Source organism: Panthera tigris, chromosome D1 (assembly GCF_018350195.1).
Source record: "Panthera tigris isolate Pti1 chromosome D1, P.tigris_Pti1_mat1.1, whole genome shotgun sequence".
NCBI lineage: Eukaryota > Metazoa > Chordata > Mammalia > Carnivora > Felidae > Panthera > Panthera tigris.
In genome coordinates, this window is record NC_056669.1 from 103,697,682 (window position 1) to 103,713,870 (window position 16,189).

Below are 16,189 nucleotides of genomic sequence, written 5' to 3' on the forward strand. Positions count from 1 at the left end.
TAGCAGCTCAGTAGCAAGGATAGGAGCAAAGACAGAATATCGGTGTATAACTGCTCCTGACTGCCATTACAACCTGCTGAACATTTGGAGGAAACTGTAGGTAACCAAGAGGATTACTTTCAAACCAAATGTATAGGCTTGCAGTTTTATCAGTGTAGGAAAGGAAAAAATTCTTTCTCTACCCTTCAAGTTCTTCCGGTGGACTTACACTTGATCTTAGCCAAAAGGCTGAGAAGCGATTTTCCGGTGGACTTAGAATGCAATCTACATGAGACATATTCGTAGGAGAAAAAAAGCTCCAAAGTTTTACTACATGCCTATGGAAGCCCGAGAATAAAATTGAGACCTAAAGAAATGATCAAGGCAGGAAATTTTTATACTTTTAGACAGACAATAAATCAGTGAGGAATTGACAGGACAAAGACAACTTAACTTTGGGAGCTTCAATTAGTAAGGAACTCTAAACAGAATTTGAGCTGGGGCAGTAAATTAGTAAAAAGTAACAAATGTCGTTTATACAGCCTCTTGGATCTAAATTTTCTATCTCTGGTGAAAAGGATATCTCTGTCCCTCCTGCTGTGAAAGGGTATCTTTCACACGGGAGATTTCTTTCCTGATTTCAGGGGAGACAGAGGAGGGGCTGAGTGTCCTTCTTGTGCAGGCTGTCTCGTAAGTAACTTTTATTTAAAATAGTATGTTGGAAAAAATAAAATGATAAAATAAAATAAAATAAAATAAAATAAAATAAAATAAAATAGTATGTTTGGGCACTTGGGTGCTCAGTTGGTGAAGCGTCCGACTTCGGCTCGGATCATAATCTCACAGTGCGGGGGTTCGAGCCCTATGTCAGGCTCTGTGCCAACAGCTCAGAGCCTGGAGCCCGCTTCAGATTCTGTGTCTCCCTCTCTCTGTGCTGCTCCCCTGCTTGCACTCTGTCTGTCTGTCTCTCTCAAAAATAAAATGAAAACATAAAAAAATTAAAATGCTATGTGAAAGTGGCAGTCTATTTAGCCTCTATATCTGCTATGAGGTGGTGCACAGTAGATAAAGTCACTGATGAGGTGATACACACTAGATAAAGACGCTTATCATGTTGATAAGGAAAAAGGACATTAGTAGAACAATTGTTTTTGCCTTAGCTGGAAAGCGACAGCCTTAAGAACTTATGATCTTTATCTATCAGCCAGATTAATGGGAACTGTAGGGTTCAGAACTAACTAATCACCTCAAGATATCCACTCTGGCATGCAGACTATTTCAAGCTGAAAACAAACAAGGTCCAAACCACTCAGGAAGAAACTTTGATCTTCCCCTTAACTGCCTAAAAGAATTTAGACAGAGGACCTTCTCCAGGAAGAGAATTATCACCATAGATAACTACAGTGTAATATGAGCTAGGGGTGGTAGACAGAGAGAAATTTAGCAAAGTCTGTTTCTTTAAGTGCCTGTAAAACCTATAGATCTTTCTGCTTTCCAAACTACTTCTGTCCTTTAAGCCCCTGAATAGTCTTAATAACTCTAACCCTGTTAGGTCTTATTAGGCCAAGATATTCTCTGTAAATGGGTTATCACCATTTTCTATGGCTCAGGTGGATTATCTGTAGATATCCCAGGGTGTGTATCAGAACAAGGGGTATATTTCTGTATTGAATCTCCCAGCTCTAGATTCTAGATTGCTTATCGCAATTTTGTCTGATCTACTAGAAATGTCCTTACTATATTATGAATTAGAAGAAAAACTGATGCGGACTATTGAACCCTTAAAAGTTACCACGGATCCTAAAAACTGATCAACCAACCACAAAATGTGATTCCTTCAGTAACCCGAAACAAGAAGCCACATCTGGTTTAGAATGAATTGTGCAGGATCTAAAACAAAGAAGGTTGAACATATCTTAGAGAAGCCTGTTTAATAGTGGACAGGGGTCCACTAGCAAAGACACTTCGTGGAATAAGCTATGCTTGTTCAGGATCTCAGAGCTGTGAATAAGATGATCTCTTGCATTTTAACAAATGATTTCCAATCAGAAAATTGTTCTTTTCTTCCTCTACTTCAGATTCTGTTCATTTCATGGTAGTAGAGCTCCATTCTACTTCCATCATAATTCCTGGATGTGAAAAGTTTGCTGTCACTTAGGAAAAGCAACAATCCACTTACACAGCCATACCTCAGGTTGTGTTACCCGCACATGGCTCTCAGGTTGTAAATCAAGATGAATGGATAAAGAAGATGTGAGATAATATATAATTTATAATATATAATATAATATATAATATATAATTATACTTATATAAGTATTATATTATATATAAAATATATAATAATATATTAATATTATATATAATATAGTATATATAATATAATAATATAATATAAAGTATATAATACTTATTATATTATATATAATACTTATATACTTATAATATTTATATATAATACTTCTATGTTTTTATATATATACTTCTATATTTTTATATATACTTATTTTATATATACTTACTCAGCGATCAAAAAGAATGAAATCTTGCCATTTACAACAACGTGGGTAGACCTAGAGTGGATTATGCTAAGTGAAATAAGTCAGAGAAAGACAAATACCATGATTTCACTTATACTTGGAACTTAAGAAACAAAACAGATGGGGGCACCTGGGTGGCTCAGTCGGTTGAGCGTCCGACTTCAGCTCAGGTCATGATCTCCCTGTCTGTGAGTTCCAGCCCCGCGTCAGGCTCTGTGCTGACAGCTCAGAGCCTGGAGCCTGCTTCGGATTCTGTGTCTCCCTCTCTCTCTCTCTGCCCCTCCCCTGCTCATGCTCTGTCTCTCTGTCCAAAATAAATAAACATTAAAAAAAATTAAAAAAAAAAAAGAAACAAAACAGATGAACATAGGGGAAGGGAAGGAAAAATAAAATAAGATAAAAACAGCGAGGCAAACCATAAGAGACTCTTAAATAGAACAAACTGAGGGCTGGTGGAGGGGCGGTGGGTGAGGGGATGGGCTAAATGGGTGATGAACATTAAGGAGGGCACTTGTTGGGATGAGCACTGGGTGTTATATTTAAGATATGAATCACTAAATTCTACTCTTGAAACCAGCACTACACTACATATATTAACTAACTTGAATTTAAATACAATCTTGGAAAAAAAAAAAAAAAGACTTGAACCATCATTTGAAGTAAATCCTACTCTTTTCCAATATATGGATGGTTGAATCCTTTGCTTATCCTCTAGAAAACTGTCACTAAAAGACTCTCTTTTTTTAAAAAAAAATTTTTTTTTAACGTTTATTTTTGAGACAGAGAGAGACAGAGCATGAACGGGGCAGGGGCAGAGAGAGAGGGAGGCACATAATCGGAAGCAGGCTCCAGGCTCTGAGCCATCAGCCCAGAGCCCGACGCGGGGCTCGAACTCGCGGACCGCGAGATCGTGACCTGAGCTGAAGTCGGACACTTAACCGACTGAGCCACCCAGGCGCCCCAAGACTCTCTTTATCACCCTCAAAAAATTGCCTTAAAATCTTACCCTGATTCCACTATACAACTTTTCTAATATTAGACTTATTTGGGGTGTAGCATCTCTAAGACAATCAGATATCAACAGACCATTAATGGGGCATCTACTTTTTCTCAACCAACTTCCAAGAAACAACATGGGATTGTTTGGATGGTGGTAAGATATGGTCATCCTTAGGTCCTGCATTTCTTCTCTGAAGTAGCCTCCACTATTCCCTGACCAGAATTGAGGTGTTCAGTCCTTTAGGATTCCACTCCTGATGCTACCTCTCTGCCTAAAGGAATAGACTTTCCTTCCTAAGCCACCACCTTGGGGCTTCGGCAATACTGTAATGGTGAATAAAAACATTTAGAACTTTCCCTGTTGCCAAATGGAAATAGACCTCTCTCTTCCCCTCTCCCATCTCCTTTTTAAACCGTTTCTTTGAGAAACTTAGTATTTGTGAATCCTTCTTCTGTCCCTTTGGTATGTATGTAAATGTTTTTTTAAAGGCTAAATAGATCTCTTGCCCAAATTACAACGCAGGAATATTTTTCTTACGGGCTTTAGAGCCATCTCTTTGAAATGTAAACAATAAGAAAGATAGTATCACCATTTCCTTGCCACTATGAGTGTTTGGCTTAGTGCCTTGCTCCAAACTGTAACCATCTGCCTGTCATAGAGATACCAGATTCTTGTTATTCCTTCACACAAAGACAGTTAGCTAGTACAGACAGCTATTCCGATGGCTAGATATATTTAGTATGAAATAGAAAAGAATGTATGTGCTACCAAGTCCTCTTCCAGGAGTTCAGTGGTCTTTATTCCTGGGAACATGTCTCTAAAGGATCGTAACTGCTTAACTGTATAAAAATCCCGTCGGTGGATTAACTATGACTTGCTGGGGAAATATGATGAAAAATAAAATCTGCTCCCAACCCAGAAAATCTTTCCACAAAGGAGAAAGAGAAAAAAACCCATTTCATTAGTGAATAAACATCAAGCCAGAATGTGATGTGACGAACAAGTTTCTACTGAGTTCCTGTCGATTATATCAGTCACGTCACATTTACTGACAATGTAGACCCTTCAACAATTTTTACCTTTTCCCCAATAATGTTTCTGAGATGTATGACACAAAGACATCCACGTATGACCATTGTGCAGGCTATCAGGAAGCAGCTTTGCAACCTAGTGAGAGCTGCCTCTTGGAGATGGACTCCTACCCTCCACAGGAACCAGGAGTTAAGGGCACTGTCTTGACGACGATTTTTCAAAGAGATGGTTCCCAGGTGCTTGAGAAAGACATTCCTGAGTCTTAAAACTGTCAAGAGACATATTTGCCTTTTCAAGACGATGCTGGTAGGCCGGATCTGGAGACCTAGAGGGGGTCCCGCAAGACCAGCCAAGAGGGTTCTTGGCTTCAAGAAGGATGGAAATCAAGCGTGAGCCAGGAGGAGGTGACAGAGTTTATTGAAGATTTAGACAGAAGAGATACAGATGGACCATCCAGGAGACTCAAAGGAAAGGAGCATGAGCCTCGTCTTTGATCAGGGTCTGGGGGATTTATGGAGGATGGAGGTCTGGTGTGTGTGTCCTCTCAGGTATCCAGGAACCTGTTAGAACACAGATGAGGGCCCAGGTGTCATTTCTTGGAGCTAGGGGGCCTTGGCATCGAGATGTCTAGCGTCAGTGGTCTGGAATACACATACGATGGCTTTGTGTCCCGTCATTCTCTCACCTGGTCCTTCCTTAGATGTAATTTATTCTAGAGAAATCATTAGCTCCTTGTCCCTTTCGAGGAGGACATACTTCTTCGCGTTCTGAGGCATGTGTAGAGTGAGGTAAGGGTGCAGGTCCTAGCGAGAATAGAAGCAGGAAAAGGAGCAAAGAGATTTTTATAGAGTCTTTCAGTTTTCCTGTCTCAAAAAGATGTACATACATTTCCATAAGACAGAGGAAGAACTTACTAGTTTTCTAAGGTAAATATCCCAAGGTGGGGGGGGAGACTTTTCCCTTATTGTCGCCAAGGCAAATTAATCCTTCTATTTCTAACTTGTATTTGCTCTTACAGATGCACTAGGTACACTGGCATATATGCTTGTTCAAAGTCAAACTGGAAAATGGTGAAGGGGGTGGGAGGTCCAGGCTTCCAGTTCTGGCCTGAATAAGTCACAGGAGTGAAAGGCCCAGCACAGAGAACATAGTCCGTGGTGCTGTAATCACCTGTGGTGACAGGAGTTAGCTACACTTGTGGTGAGCACAGCCTAACATTGTAGGGGCCAAGGGCAGGCCACCCCCAAATGTACCGCAATGGCATATTGATTGTATTGAATGAAAGCTACTTGGGAAACAGTCACTGCCAGGACACTCAGACCCTCCTCTGTCCCTCTGAAAGCAGGAAACACATCTCCTGTATGGAAAAGTACCCTTCCCGTACTAAGAAGAAAAAAAGACACCCTAGGCCTCCTGGGGGCCTCAGTTGGTTAAGTGTCCAACTTCGGCTCAGGTCATGATCTCACGGTTTCTGAGCTTGAGCCCCACTTTGGGCTCTATGCTGACAGTACGTGGGATTCTCTCTCTCTCTCCCTCTGTCTCTCTCTCTCTGCCCTTCACTCATTTGCACCCTCCCTCTCTCAACAATACATTTAAATTTTTTTTTTAAGTAAAAGAGGGTTAGAAAAAAAAGAAAAGAAAAAAGACACTCTATCACCCGAGAAAGGGACTTTCACATTGAGAAAGGTGTAGAAATAAACCACGTTACTTTTTTTCCTAACCTTCTACCTCAGCCCAAATTCCACTTAGAATTCCTTACTCATTAAAGCTCCTATGTATCTATTTTCCTTCTCCTATAAATTCCTCCCAAATGGATCGCCCCTTTGTTTAAATATCTAAAAACTGTCTGCCTTGGTCATTTCTTCGGGCCTCAATTTCATCATCGGACCCCTGTGCACACATAATAAAACTGTTTTTTTCCCCCCTCTTGTTAATCTGTCTCATGTAAATTGAATTCTTAGTCCAGCTGGAAGAACTTGAAAGGCAGAGGAAGATTCCTCTCCCCCACTACAATGTGCAGACATGTCTTATCAGTATATTATACACCTAAGGTATGGTAACATTGTGTGTCAATTTGACTTCATTTTTTTTTATGGGCAAAATTTGTGGATATTGTAGACTTGGCAATACAACTATAAATAAATTCAGTGGCATTAAAGATAAAAGTAAAACTTGGGCGCCTGGGTGGCTCAGTCAGTTAAACATCTGACTCTTGACTTCGGTTCGGTTCATGATCTCATGATTCTTGAGTTCGAGTCCCACGTCGGGCTCTGTGCTGACACTGCAGAGCCTGCTTGGGATTCTCTCTCTTTCCGGCTCTCTCTCCCTCTCTCTCTCTAAGAATAAACAAATAAACTTAAAAAAAAGTAAAGTTGTTTTCTGTATTTTCTGCTGTGGAGAACAAAGGCAAAAGGAAATATAGATAAAGCTAAATTTCCTTATAACTTGCAGCTCATTGACAAATGCTTGAGACAGGGGAGTTTGACATTCCTCCAGGAACTCCCTGCTGTCTTAATGGTAATACCTTGCTAGAGGCAAAAACAACCTTAACTTGACAACAATCCTGGAAGTCTTCTTTAACATACGAAAATCCTTTTGGAAACTTCCTTTGTCTCTACTCCTCCCAAATTAAAAGTGTGTAATCAGTCACTCCTCCCAACCCCAGTGAAGCTCTTTCTGTCCACGGGAGCTATCCCTGTGCTTTAATAAAACCGACTTTTTCGCACCCATAAAACATCTTAAGAATTCTTTCTTGACCGTTCCCTCATGCACCCCACATCAAACCACATCATTTCCCACATTTTGTGGAGAGGATTCTGAGTTGGCAGGATTTAAAATTTCCTTTCGCTCTCACGCCTGCTCTCTTTATCCAGACATTTGTCTCAGGACACACACATTCAGCTTTATTGGAAACTGCTAGTCAGTTTTCAAAAGAGGTGGCACAATTTTAGGATTAAAAGGCAAGAAGGAGGAAGGGGTGAATGGACAGGATAAGAATTGGCTGTTGGGATTGACGTGAGGTCACTGAGAACAGTGGTCAGGAAAGAACTCTGGATATGTCTCCGGTGCAAAAGGTGTTTTAGTATGCCCTGGGACGGGACCCTTGGGCAGAAAGAGCTGCATTATGATTGTGAGGTGCGACTGATGATACATTTTTAAGTAGGGGTGGGTAGAGATGATGGAAGTCTCTAAAGGGATTTCCTTATGTTAAAGAAGTCTTCCAGGATCCTGGGGTTCTGGCTGTTGTCAAGATAAGGTTGCTTTTAGTCTCTGGCAAAGTATTAACATTAAGAAAGCTGTGAGTTCCTTGAGGAATGTTACATTGTGCATGTCTCGGGTATTAGTAGGTTGCCCGTTGTAAGGAAATTTCATTTTATCTACATTTCTCTGGACTCGGTTCTCCTCATCAGGACAACCCATCTTTTTGGGATTCGGGAAAAACAGACCAAGGCAGATTGATAGGGAGCACTAGGTGTACGAAATTAGTTGAAGATCCCATTACCTGCTTATTGTTAGTGCCCCTGCTTAAAGCCTGATGTCTGAAAGAATAGGAGGTGATAGGTTTACTATCTGTACCCTTCTGCCTCCATGACCTCCTGAGAAGAGTTTTATTTACTCAGAAATTGCTCAGTTAAAATCACTTCCACTCAAAAACTGTATGTATAGCAGAAACTAGGGCCAAAGGGATAGGAAATCCCCAGAGAATAGTGTGTAAGAATTAGGACACTTTCTGGAAAGATCAGCAGAAGGGCAGATCATTATTGACACGGATTATTAACATCACAATAAGGAGACAGATTACTAACTCTAGATACTACTGAGTAGAAAGGAATGTTTGGGGGTGCATGATTGATCCCTAAGTGGAAGCACATTTTGAGCTCCAGATATTGTGACTTAACCTGTCACAGTGGGTAAAGGCCTGGATCCAACAGAGTTGCCCTCAGAGGAGAGTTCTTATGCATCAGTGTTGATGAGGGAGCATAAGGCAGGCAGAGGGCAAAGTACAAGCTAGCGCACCCCACCTCCCCAGGTGGGATATGTGTGATATCTCTTGGACAGTCCCGACTACCCCAAAACAGGAAAGGACAAAAAACCAAGTGTTAACTGATAAAAGTCTCCAACAGTTTACAAGAAAAAGGCAATCCCATCAATAGCCTAAAGCCCAGGAACCCCCTGCTATCTTAATGTTAATGCTTTGCTAGAGGGAAAAACAACCTTAGCTTGACAATAGATAGGCCTCCAGTAAGTCTTTAGCATATGAAAGTCTCTTTGGAAACTTCCCTTTTGACTTTACCACTTCTGGCCCCAGAGTATATAATGAGCCACTCTTCACAAGCCCAGTGCAGCTCTTTCTGCCCACGGGTCCTGTCCCTGTGCTTTAATAAAATCACCTTTTTGCACCAAAGATGTCTTTAAGAGTGCTTTCTTGGCTTTCAGCTCCAAACCCCATGAACCCCTCATCACCCAAAAACCTCATCAGGTGTAGTGTAAGCCCTGACGTTTTTGTTTTTGTTTTCGGTAATGCACGCGCCTGCCAACTTAAGCTTTGATTTGGAGAGAGGCGTTCTTTCAAACAGGGATCCACTTCCCAGACAACCATCTAGAATAAACACACTGCCAGCCATCTGGTAAAGAGTCATAACACCTCTGGCACTGACCCCTTTATTTTAGAGATCTTTGGCGATTTCCCTAACTGATACCTTGGGCCGCTTGTTTTTTCTCTTCCTATGCTTGAAATTCCTACTCTTGTGTTTTAAATTCACCGGCAAGGAGTGAGTCCCCCAGACCCTAGCCCCCCACCCTGTCCCCAATAAGAGCAGAACCCCAGGCCCCTGCTCTCTCTTTTCCCCCCACCCTTGACTTCACATTGTGACCACGGTATGCTGTGTAATTTCCTGGTCTTGTAACAAATCTTTATTTTTCAGAGTTTCCTGATGAAGGCTTCCGAAGGATGTCTTGCAATCATAATAACCACAAAAGTTGGTCCATCCCTAACATTGGTTTGGAAAGGGGAGACATCTGTGGGAAGCTCACAGGGGCCCAGCTGATTGTCTCCAGACATTTCTAGCCAATTGCGATACTATTAGATGGGCTGAGACCATACAAACCCCTGGAACTTCGTGGCGATAACAAGATTCACACCATGTAGGAGGGATTTGTCAGTATGAGGCCCAGAACAAAACACCTTTTCCAAGAGAGTAGGATTCTTGGGGGACTGCCACGTACGTTGTAGCCTAAGACCAAAACTGTGGCCTAAAGGCACCTTATCGTATTGAAAAGGACCTGCTAGCCTAAATACGGACAGTAGAGGGAGCACTTTCTCAGGGGAGTGGTTATGGCTGGAAGTCCACCTACAAGGACCTCAGAGCTGTAGGGGAATTCGAGAGTTATTCTAACACATAAGCATCACCATCACGGGGCTTTTGCTATTATTCAGGAAATACTGTTGGATATTGGTTATGGAAGGTGATGCCTTCGAGAATCAGTGCGTCAGCCTGTAGGAGGACAGGCTAACAGGAGAAAGAAGGAATTTGGGAGACAGATACCATCTGCATAAATGCTCACTGTTTCTCACAGGCACACATGTCACGGATAACTCGGAGATACTTCTTCCTCGTGGCGCATCCAGCTAGAATCGGGCAGAAGAACAACACCGCTTTCATTTTGTGAAGTGGGTTACAAGAGGTTACCATGGACTACAAGTTTAGAAAAAAAATCGACTTGTGATAAAGATTTCCCGTACAACCCAAAGTTTAATATGGAAAGTGTCTTGTGGAGTTGAAAATGTTATGTAATAAAATCAACTTCATTGCTCATATAAAGTAACATAAAATAGAATTAACTAAAACAGAGGCTGATGAAGCTTTGGGGTGATGGTGAGTGGTCTGGAGCCAACGGCCAAGAAAGAATTCTTGAAGAAGTCTTTGGTGCAACAAGGTGATTTTGTTAAAGCAAGGGAACAGGACCCATGGGCAGGAAGAGCTGCACTGGGGTCTTGATGGGTAACTCATTATATATCCTCAGGGAGAGGGTCAGGGATAGAGTAAGTCTCCAAAGAATTTTGGAAGTGAGGCTTCCAGGACACTGAGGGGTTAGCTGTTGCTAAGAAAACACCACTTTATCACTGTTTAATAAAATCTCAATCATGAGACCCCTCAGATGCATCTCAGGGCGGGGGGCCGGGGGCGGGGGGGGGGTGTCGGGCATAAGTTTGGAACATGATTGCCAGCGTATATCCTGGGGCAGTTGAGATAAAGGATCCTTGAGGTTGGGATAATGGTAAGCCAAGGTTCTCTTTTGCCCCCAGCAAAGCGTCATCCTTGAGGCAGCTGAGCTCCTGGAGGGAGGTCACTCTGTCATCTCGAGGACTTGGCAATGGGCTATAGGCAGTAGGGAATTTAATTTGTCATTTACCTTAGTTTCCCACATCACGGCAAGCATTTAAACCCCTTTCCTTTGTTCTTGGGTAGCCAGGAGTGTCCAAGGAATATCAGACATATTCCACCTGGTCGGGGCTGGGGCGGGGGGGGAGGGTGGGGGTGGAGGGTAGGCCAGCCTGTATTTGGCCCTCAGCTGGCCCCAAGCTCCCTCATCAGAGGCTTCAGCAAAGCCTTTATTTATGAAAACTCATCATTTGCATCCAGCTTCTACTACATCAAGCCAGGATAGTGTGTGATGTGGGAAACAGAGGCAGAAAGAAATGGCAGATAAAATTCAATTTCCTTATAACCTGCAGCCCGTTGACAAATACTTGAAGCAGGCAGAGCATAACATTCCTCCAGGAACTCCCCACCGTCTTAATGTTGATGCTTTGCTAGGGGGAAAGACAACCTGAGCTGGACAGTAGCTGGGCCTCCAGGATCCTGTGTCTTTAGCATATGAAAATCACTTTGGAAACTTCCTCTTGACTTTACCTCCCCCAACTCCAGTCTCTTCTCATGGTTCGATCCTGGGGCAGCTCTTTCTGTCCGCGGGTCCTGTCCCCGTGCTTTGATAAAATCACCTTTTTTGCACCAAAGATATCTCAACAATTCTTTCTCGGCCGACAGCTCTGAAACCCCACCACTCCAACACCCCATCAGTGTGGGTCCCAGTCGTTGAGGATCTGGGCAAACACAGACTTCTGCCTAGTCCCGAAGAGGAGCACAGCAGTGGGGAGGAGCTGGTGTTGAGAACACGTGTGCCCTTTGATATAGTCTTTATGTGTGAGAAGCGGAGCTCGATTATTATCTTAGCTGAAGCACATCACAGATACTCATCTGGGAAGGTTGAGATAAGTCACAGGAAACAAATGGCCAACCCGGGACCCCGAGCAGAGTCTTCTTCACGCATCATACATCAGAGGTCACTGTCTTTGAACGCTGTGAATTCGAGACCACGCCGCAGAAGGCACAACCACCCATTTGTGTGTGCTGAGGAGATGCATAGGTAGGAAGAAATCTTTTCTCATCTTTACCCTGTGCTTTGTCTCCGAGAAGGCGTCTAGGTGGGAGGCATACAAGTGTCTGGACTATGGGGCATTCCGTAAGTTGAGCTAGAGAAAATTTGTGAATGGAAAAATCTTGCTTGAAATCTTGCTGTGAGCGGGCAGTTGCTTTTGCTTCTGGAATATGAGCGGAAGGTAAATATCTGGCTTTCAGTCTTACAAGGTTTAGAGTCTCTGCTTTAGGATCAATAACTGTGTGCACATTGCCAAGGAGAGGCAGCTGGAACGCAGTCTAGATTATTCTGAGCTGACTGCTTGGGTAGGTATGGGAACCGGGATAGAAGGAAAACTCTGGGTTATGCCAGAGACACCAAATCCCCTGTCCCTGGATTTTGCTGAGGAACAAGGAAGATATTTAAAAGTGAAATGCTGAGGGGGCGCCTGGGTGGCTCAGTCGATTGAACGGCTGACTTTGGCTCAGGTCATCAGTCTTGCAGTTTGTGGGTTTGAGCCCCGCGTGGAGATGGCCGCTGTCAGGGCGGGGCCTGTTTTGGATCCTCTGTCCTTCCCCCCCACCCCCCCCCGTTCCTCCCCCACTTGCTTTCTCTCTCTCTCTCTCAAAAATAAATAAACCTTTAAAAAAAGTGAATCCATGCTGAGAAGTGTTTTCTTTCCTGGTATCAACAGAAACACAGGGACATTTGAGGCAGAGACAGCCCGGGACTACACGATAAACCTTCCTGAGAGTGAGAGTATAACCCAACCACACTGGCCAGGTACCTGGGTTTTGCCCTCGCAGCAGCAGAGTCTGCTGCTCTTCCTGAAGGGGCAGCCCCAGGTCTTAGGGGTGAGTGGGCCCGAGATCAGAGTGCAGGCTGTGGGGAGGGGCAGGCTTCCTGACACAAGACGGGTTTCCTCGCAATACCCCCATTCTCTAGATCATCGACGGTGGTCGTGAGCTGAACGGAACCATCCTGAACGGCACAGACCTTACAGATTCAGGAAGTGGAAAGAAATGGTGGAAAGCTGTCCACCACTGGAATTAAAAAAAAAAAAAAAATTTCTACTTAGGTAGTAATTATATGAATAAATACTTTCAGACTAACGTCAGTGTCCTGCATTGGACAAGGAAAAAGATTCGCTCTGTAGACTGTCACCTTCCTGGGACCTTCTCAGGCTTGGGGTCTCAGCGGTGGGAAGAAGTTAACAGGCACTGATCTGAGAGAGAATCTTCCTCCTGAAAAGCTGCCCCTCATAGGATGTCTCTTACCTTCCAGGTGGCTCAGATCCTGATTGGGCTGATAATACTGTGCCTGGGTGTGACAATCAGTCCTTTCCCCCTATATGACTATGATTCTCAATTTTGCATTACCACTGAACTACGCTATCACCTATGGGGACCCTTCTCTGTGAGTATCAGTGATTGTTCCAGTGTTTCAAATTTTTCAAGGGTCTTCAAGACCTTCATCCTTGTCTCTCAAAAACCCATGCACTGCTGTTTAGGTCCGAATCGTGGGCTGACTGGGTAGATAACACTGGCAGGGGAGCGGGGGAGATCAGGTGGATGGGACAAGCTCTGAGTGGGTTTTCTCTCTCTGGTCAGTTCTTCATATCTGGAGCGCTGTCCATTGCTGCTGGAAGGAAAGTAACCAAGGGTTTGGTAAGTGTTTCCTTGCCGAGGCTCGGATAGGTCTAGTGAAGTAAGGAGCTGTTCAGCTACAAGGCTAAGGCACCTACAACTTGCTGGTTCTCTAGAGAAGGACCCTAGAAGTGGTTCCAGGGGGGTCCCTAGAAGTGCTTCCTTCGTGGCACTTAGGCAAGAATGATGGGCTTAGCTCTGTGCTCTGTGAGGTTCCACGTGCCCACGTGCTTGCTATACGAGAGCGCCTGAGGGAGTCAAAACCACAACTTTACCAGAAGTTCCTTTTTAAACTGGGGAAGATCTCCAAGTAAACTCCCAGACTCAGCTCAGGTGAGCTGAATGTCCCCGACTGGCACATCTAACCTGGGAAGAACACAAGAAAGGTTCGCAACAACTCTTCTCTCTTATTCTCCTTCAGATCCAAGGCAGCCTGGGAATGAATACAGTCAGTGCCACCGTAGCAGGCATTGGCATAATTGTGATAATTTTTGAAGAAATAATCATGTATGACACAGTGATGTGGAGGTTTTCCTATGCAGTTGCATTTATAGTAAGTATATCCGGTTCCAGTCATGGAAACCTGTTAACTGGTTTTGTTTGAATTTTTCTCTTAATTCTCACCATGGAATTGGCAGCCGTTGCTTACTTAGATTCTGGACACTCTCCTGAAGGCTAAGGGACCTAGCCTTTTGCGTCTTGCTGGGAGTACTGAGCAAAAAAAAAAGTTAGCTTTTTAGTACCATTCGTGTCTGAAGGCCCCGATGTGTGGTCGGTGAGTGGAAAATTCTGCAAGAACTCAGTTTTCCCTGGGGCACTTTTCTCTTGATTTGAAAAGCCATCTGAAGAGAAAAAAGAAAAACTGGTGTTCCCAGTGCTCCATGAACAACCACCTGATATGACTGGGGAGGGTGTGTTGGTATTTGAATTGCATGGTGTAACCAGAGTGAGGGAGAAGTTCAGAGGGTTAACTGCAGGCTGTCGTGTGTCATAAGGAACAACGGCAGACGGACCAAAGGAGACGTGTAAGGCCCAAAAGTCAACACTGGTCATGAAAGGTGGGTAGCAATCAGGCAAACAGACCACCAGAAATCAGTATGGATACGCCCAGACTTACCTGACATTCTAGACCCTGTGAGTAAGAGTAGAATTCCAACAATCCATTTTCAAGTTGTTTGAATTGGGAGAAAATTCAGGAATCCCTCCTAAGGAAAGGGGTTCCTAGTGCCAGATGTGAAATTTTGCCAACAATTTTCTCTCCTAAAATACCTGCTTTTCTGTCTTCTATAGCCCGTGGGGGTTTTCCACGTGTTTTCCAGGGCATGCTAACCGGACTGCTGCTCTTGTCTCTGGCGGAAGGCTGCATTGCTCTGGCTCTCTCCATATTCGTGTGCAGGGCGGCCTGTTCCGTCAACAAGGTGAGTGTTCTGGGTCTTTATGGGGTCTCTCTCTCTCCCTCTCTCTCTACTCTGCTTCGTTCCCTGTGTGTGTCCTCTATTCTTTTTGAGGGGAAGATCGGGAAGAGGGAAAGTGCGGCTCCATGCATAAAGTCTTTATCATCTTTGAAGGAAGTAACACAGGGGGAGACACAGGGAAATAGCCAACCACACTCAGCCAAAGAACTATCCCTAGACACTGAAGAGCCCTCTTTTTCTCGAATGAAGGTCACTTCTGGCATTGTTGAAGAGGTGTAGGGAAAGGAAGGTTAAGGCACGAATGGGAACCTAGACCTGCAAAGTATCAGGATTCAGAAGGAAGGTGCTCAGTGACCATACGGTTTCTAAAGCAAATGAGATGGTTTCTTTCTCCCTATTGTCGACTACAAGAATCTAATGTTCTGATTTTTCCACAGGTGGTGGTTTTCTTGCCAAATAATGACAACAGCCCCTCTCCTGACCATTTGTATGATGAGGTCGCATTTCAATAGATCCCTGTGGTGTGGCATTTCCAGTCAGTTTGACCTATTGAATCTCCCTCAGTTGGCTGTTTACCACATGGGACTAAGACTGAGAGTACATCTGTCTGACTGTTCTTAAGTTTACATACATGGAATCTTGCTGTGACAAAACACAGGATAATAAAGACTGCTTTTATTTGCTGATGAGGATTATTCTTTTGATTCCCCACCGTATGATCTACCAGCTTTTCAAGGAATCAGGAAACAGTGTCATTTTAAGGTCTCCAAATCTGTGTAAATGGAAATAAGCTTCTTGATTCAGATTTTCTCGTATCAGTCCATGTCGTGCCGAATCTTTCACCAGAGGAAAGAAGTCCATGTTGGTTACTTCTTATTCCAACAGCTCCATATGTCCCTAGTTTTTTTTAGATTCTGCCCCTCTGGATGAAGATCCAGGACATTTCTACCGCCAATGAATTCTTAGCTAGCGTCAAGCAGAATATAACCTATATTTTTCTTCCTATGTTCCTTGTTAACACTCTCAGACAAGGGCAGTGTGGTATTCAGAAAGATCAGTCCTCAAAGCTCTTTAGATCCTGATTCCCAGAACCATTAAATATGTTACATGGCAAACGGGAGTCAAACATTGCAAAAAGAATTAAGAAGATTACTAATC

General features: G+C 43.5%; 1 protein-coding gene across 1 annotated transcript; it reads left to right on the forward strand.

The window, feature by feature from the left end:
* Positions 1 to 11,874: 11,874 nt before the first annotated feature.
* Positions 11,875 to 15,659, forward strand: LOC102964175 (membrane-spanning 4-domains subfamily A member 4A-like). The gene is made up of 7 exons (XM_007092027.2): positions 11,875 to 11,979; positions 12,665 to 12,824; positions 13,255 to 13,386; positions 13,581 to 13,637; positions 14,038 to 14,169; positions 14,936 to 15,034; positions 15,469 to 15,659. The coding sequence occupies exons 1-7, from the start codon at positions 11,972 to 11,974 to the stop codon at positions 15,541 to 15,543; spliced, it is 663 nt and encodes a 220-aa protein (XP_007092089.2). The 5' UTR covers positions 11,875 to 11,971; the 3' UTR covers positions 15,544 to 15,659.
* The last annotated feature ends 530 nt before the right edge of the window (positions 15,660 to 16,189 follow it).

Excerpts from the sequence above, each read along its gene's own strand:
- LOC102964175 (XM_007092027.2), top strand. Across the intron at positions 14,170-14,935 it reads CCTATGCAGTTGCATTTATA|GGCATGCTAACCGGACTGCT; the intron begins GTAAGTATATCC and ends CGTGTTTTCCAG. Across the intron at positions 15,035-15,468 it reads CGGCCTGTTCCGTCAACAAG|GTGGTGGTTTTCTTGCCAAA; the intron begins GTGAGTGTTCTG and ends ATTTTTCCACAG.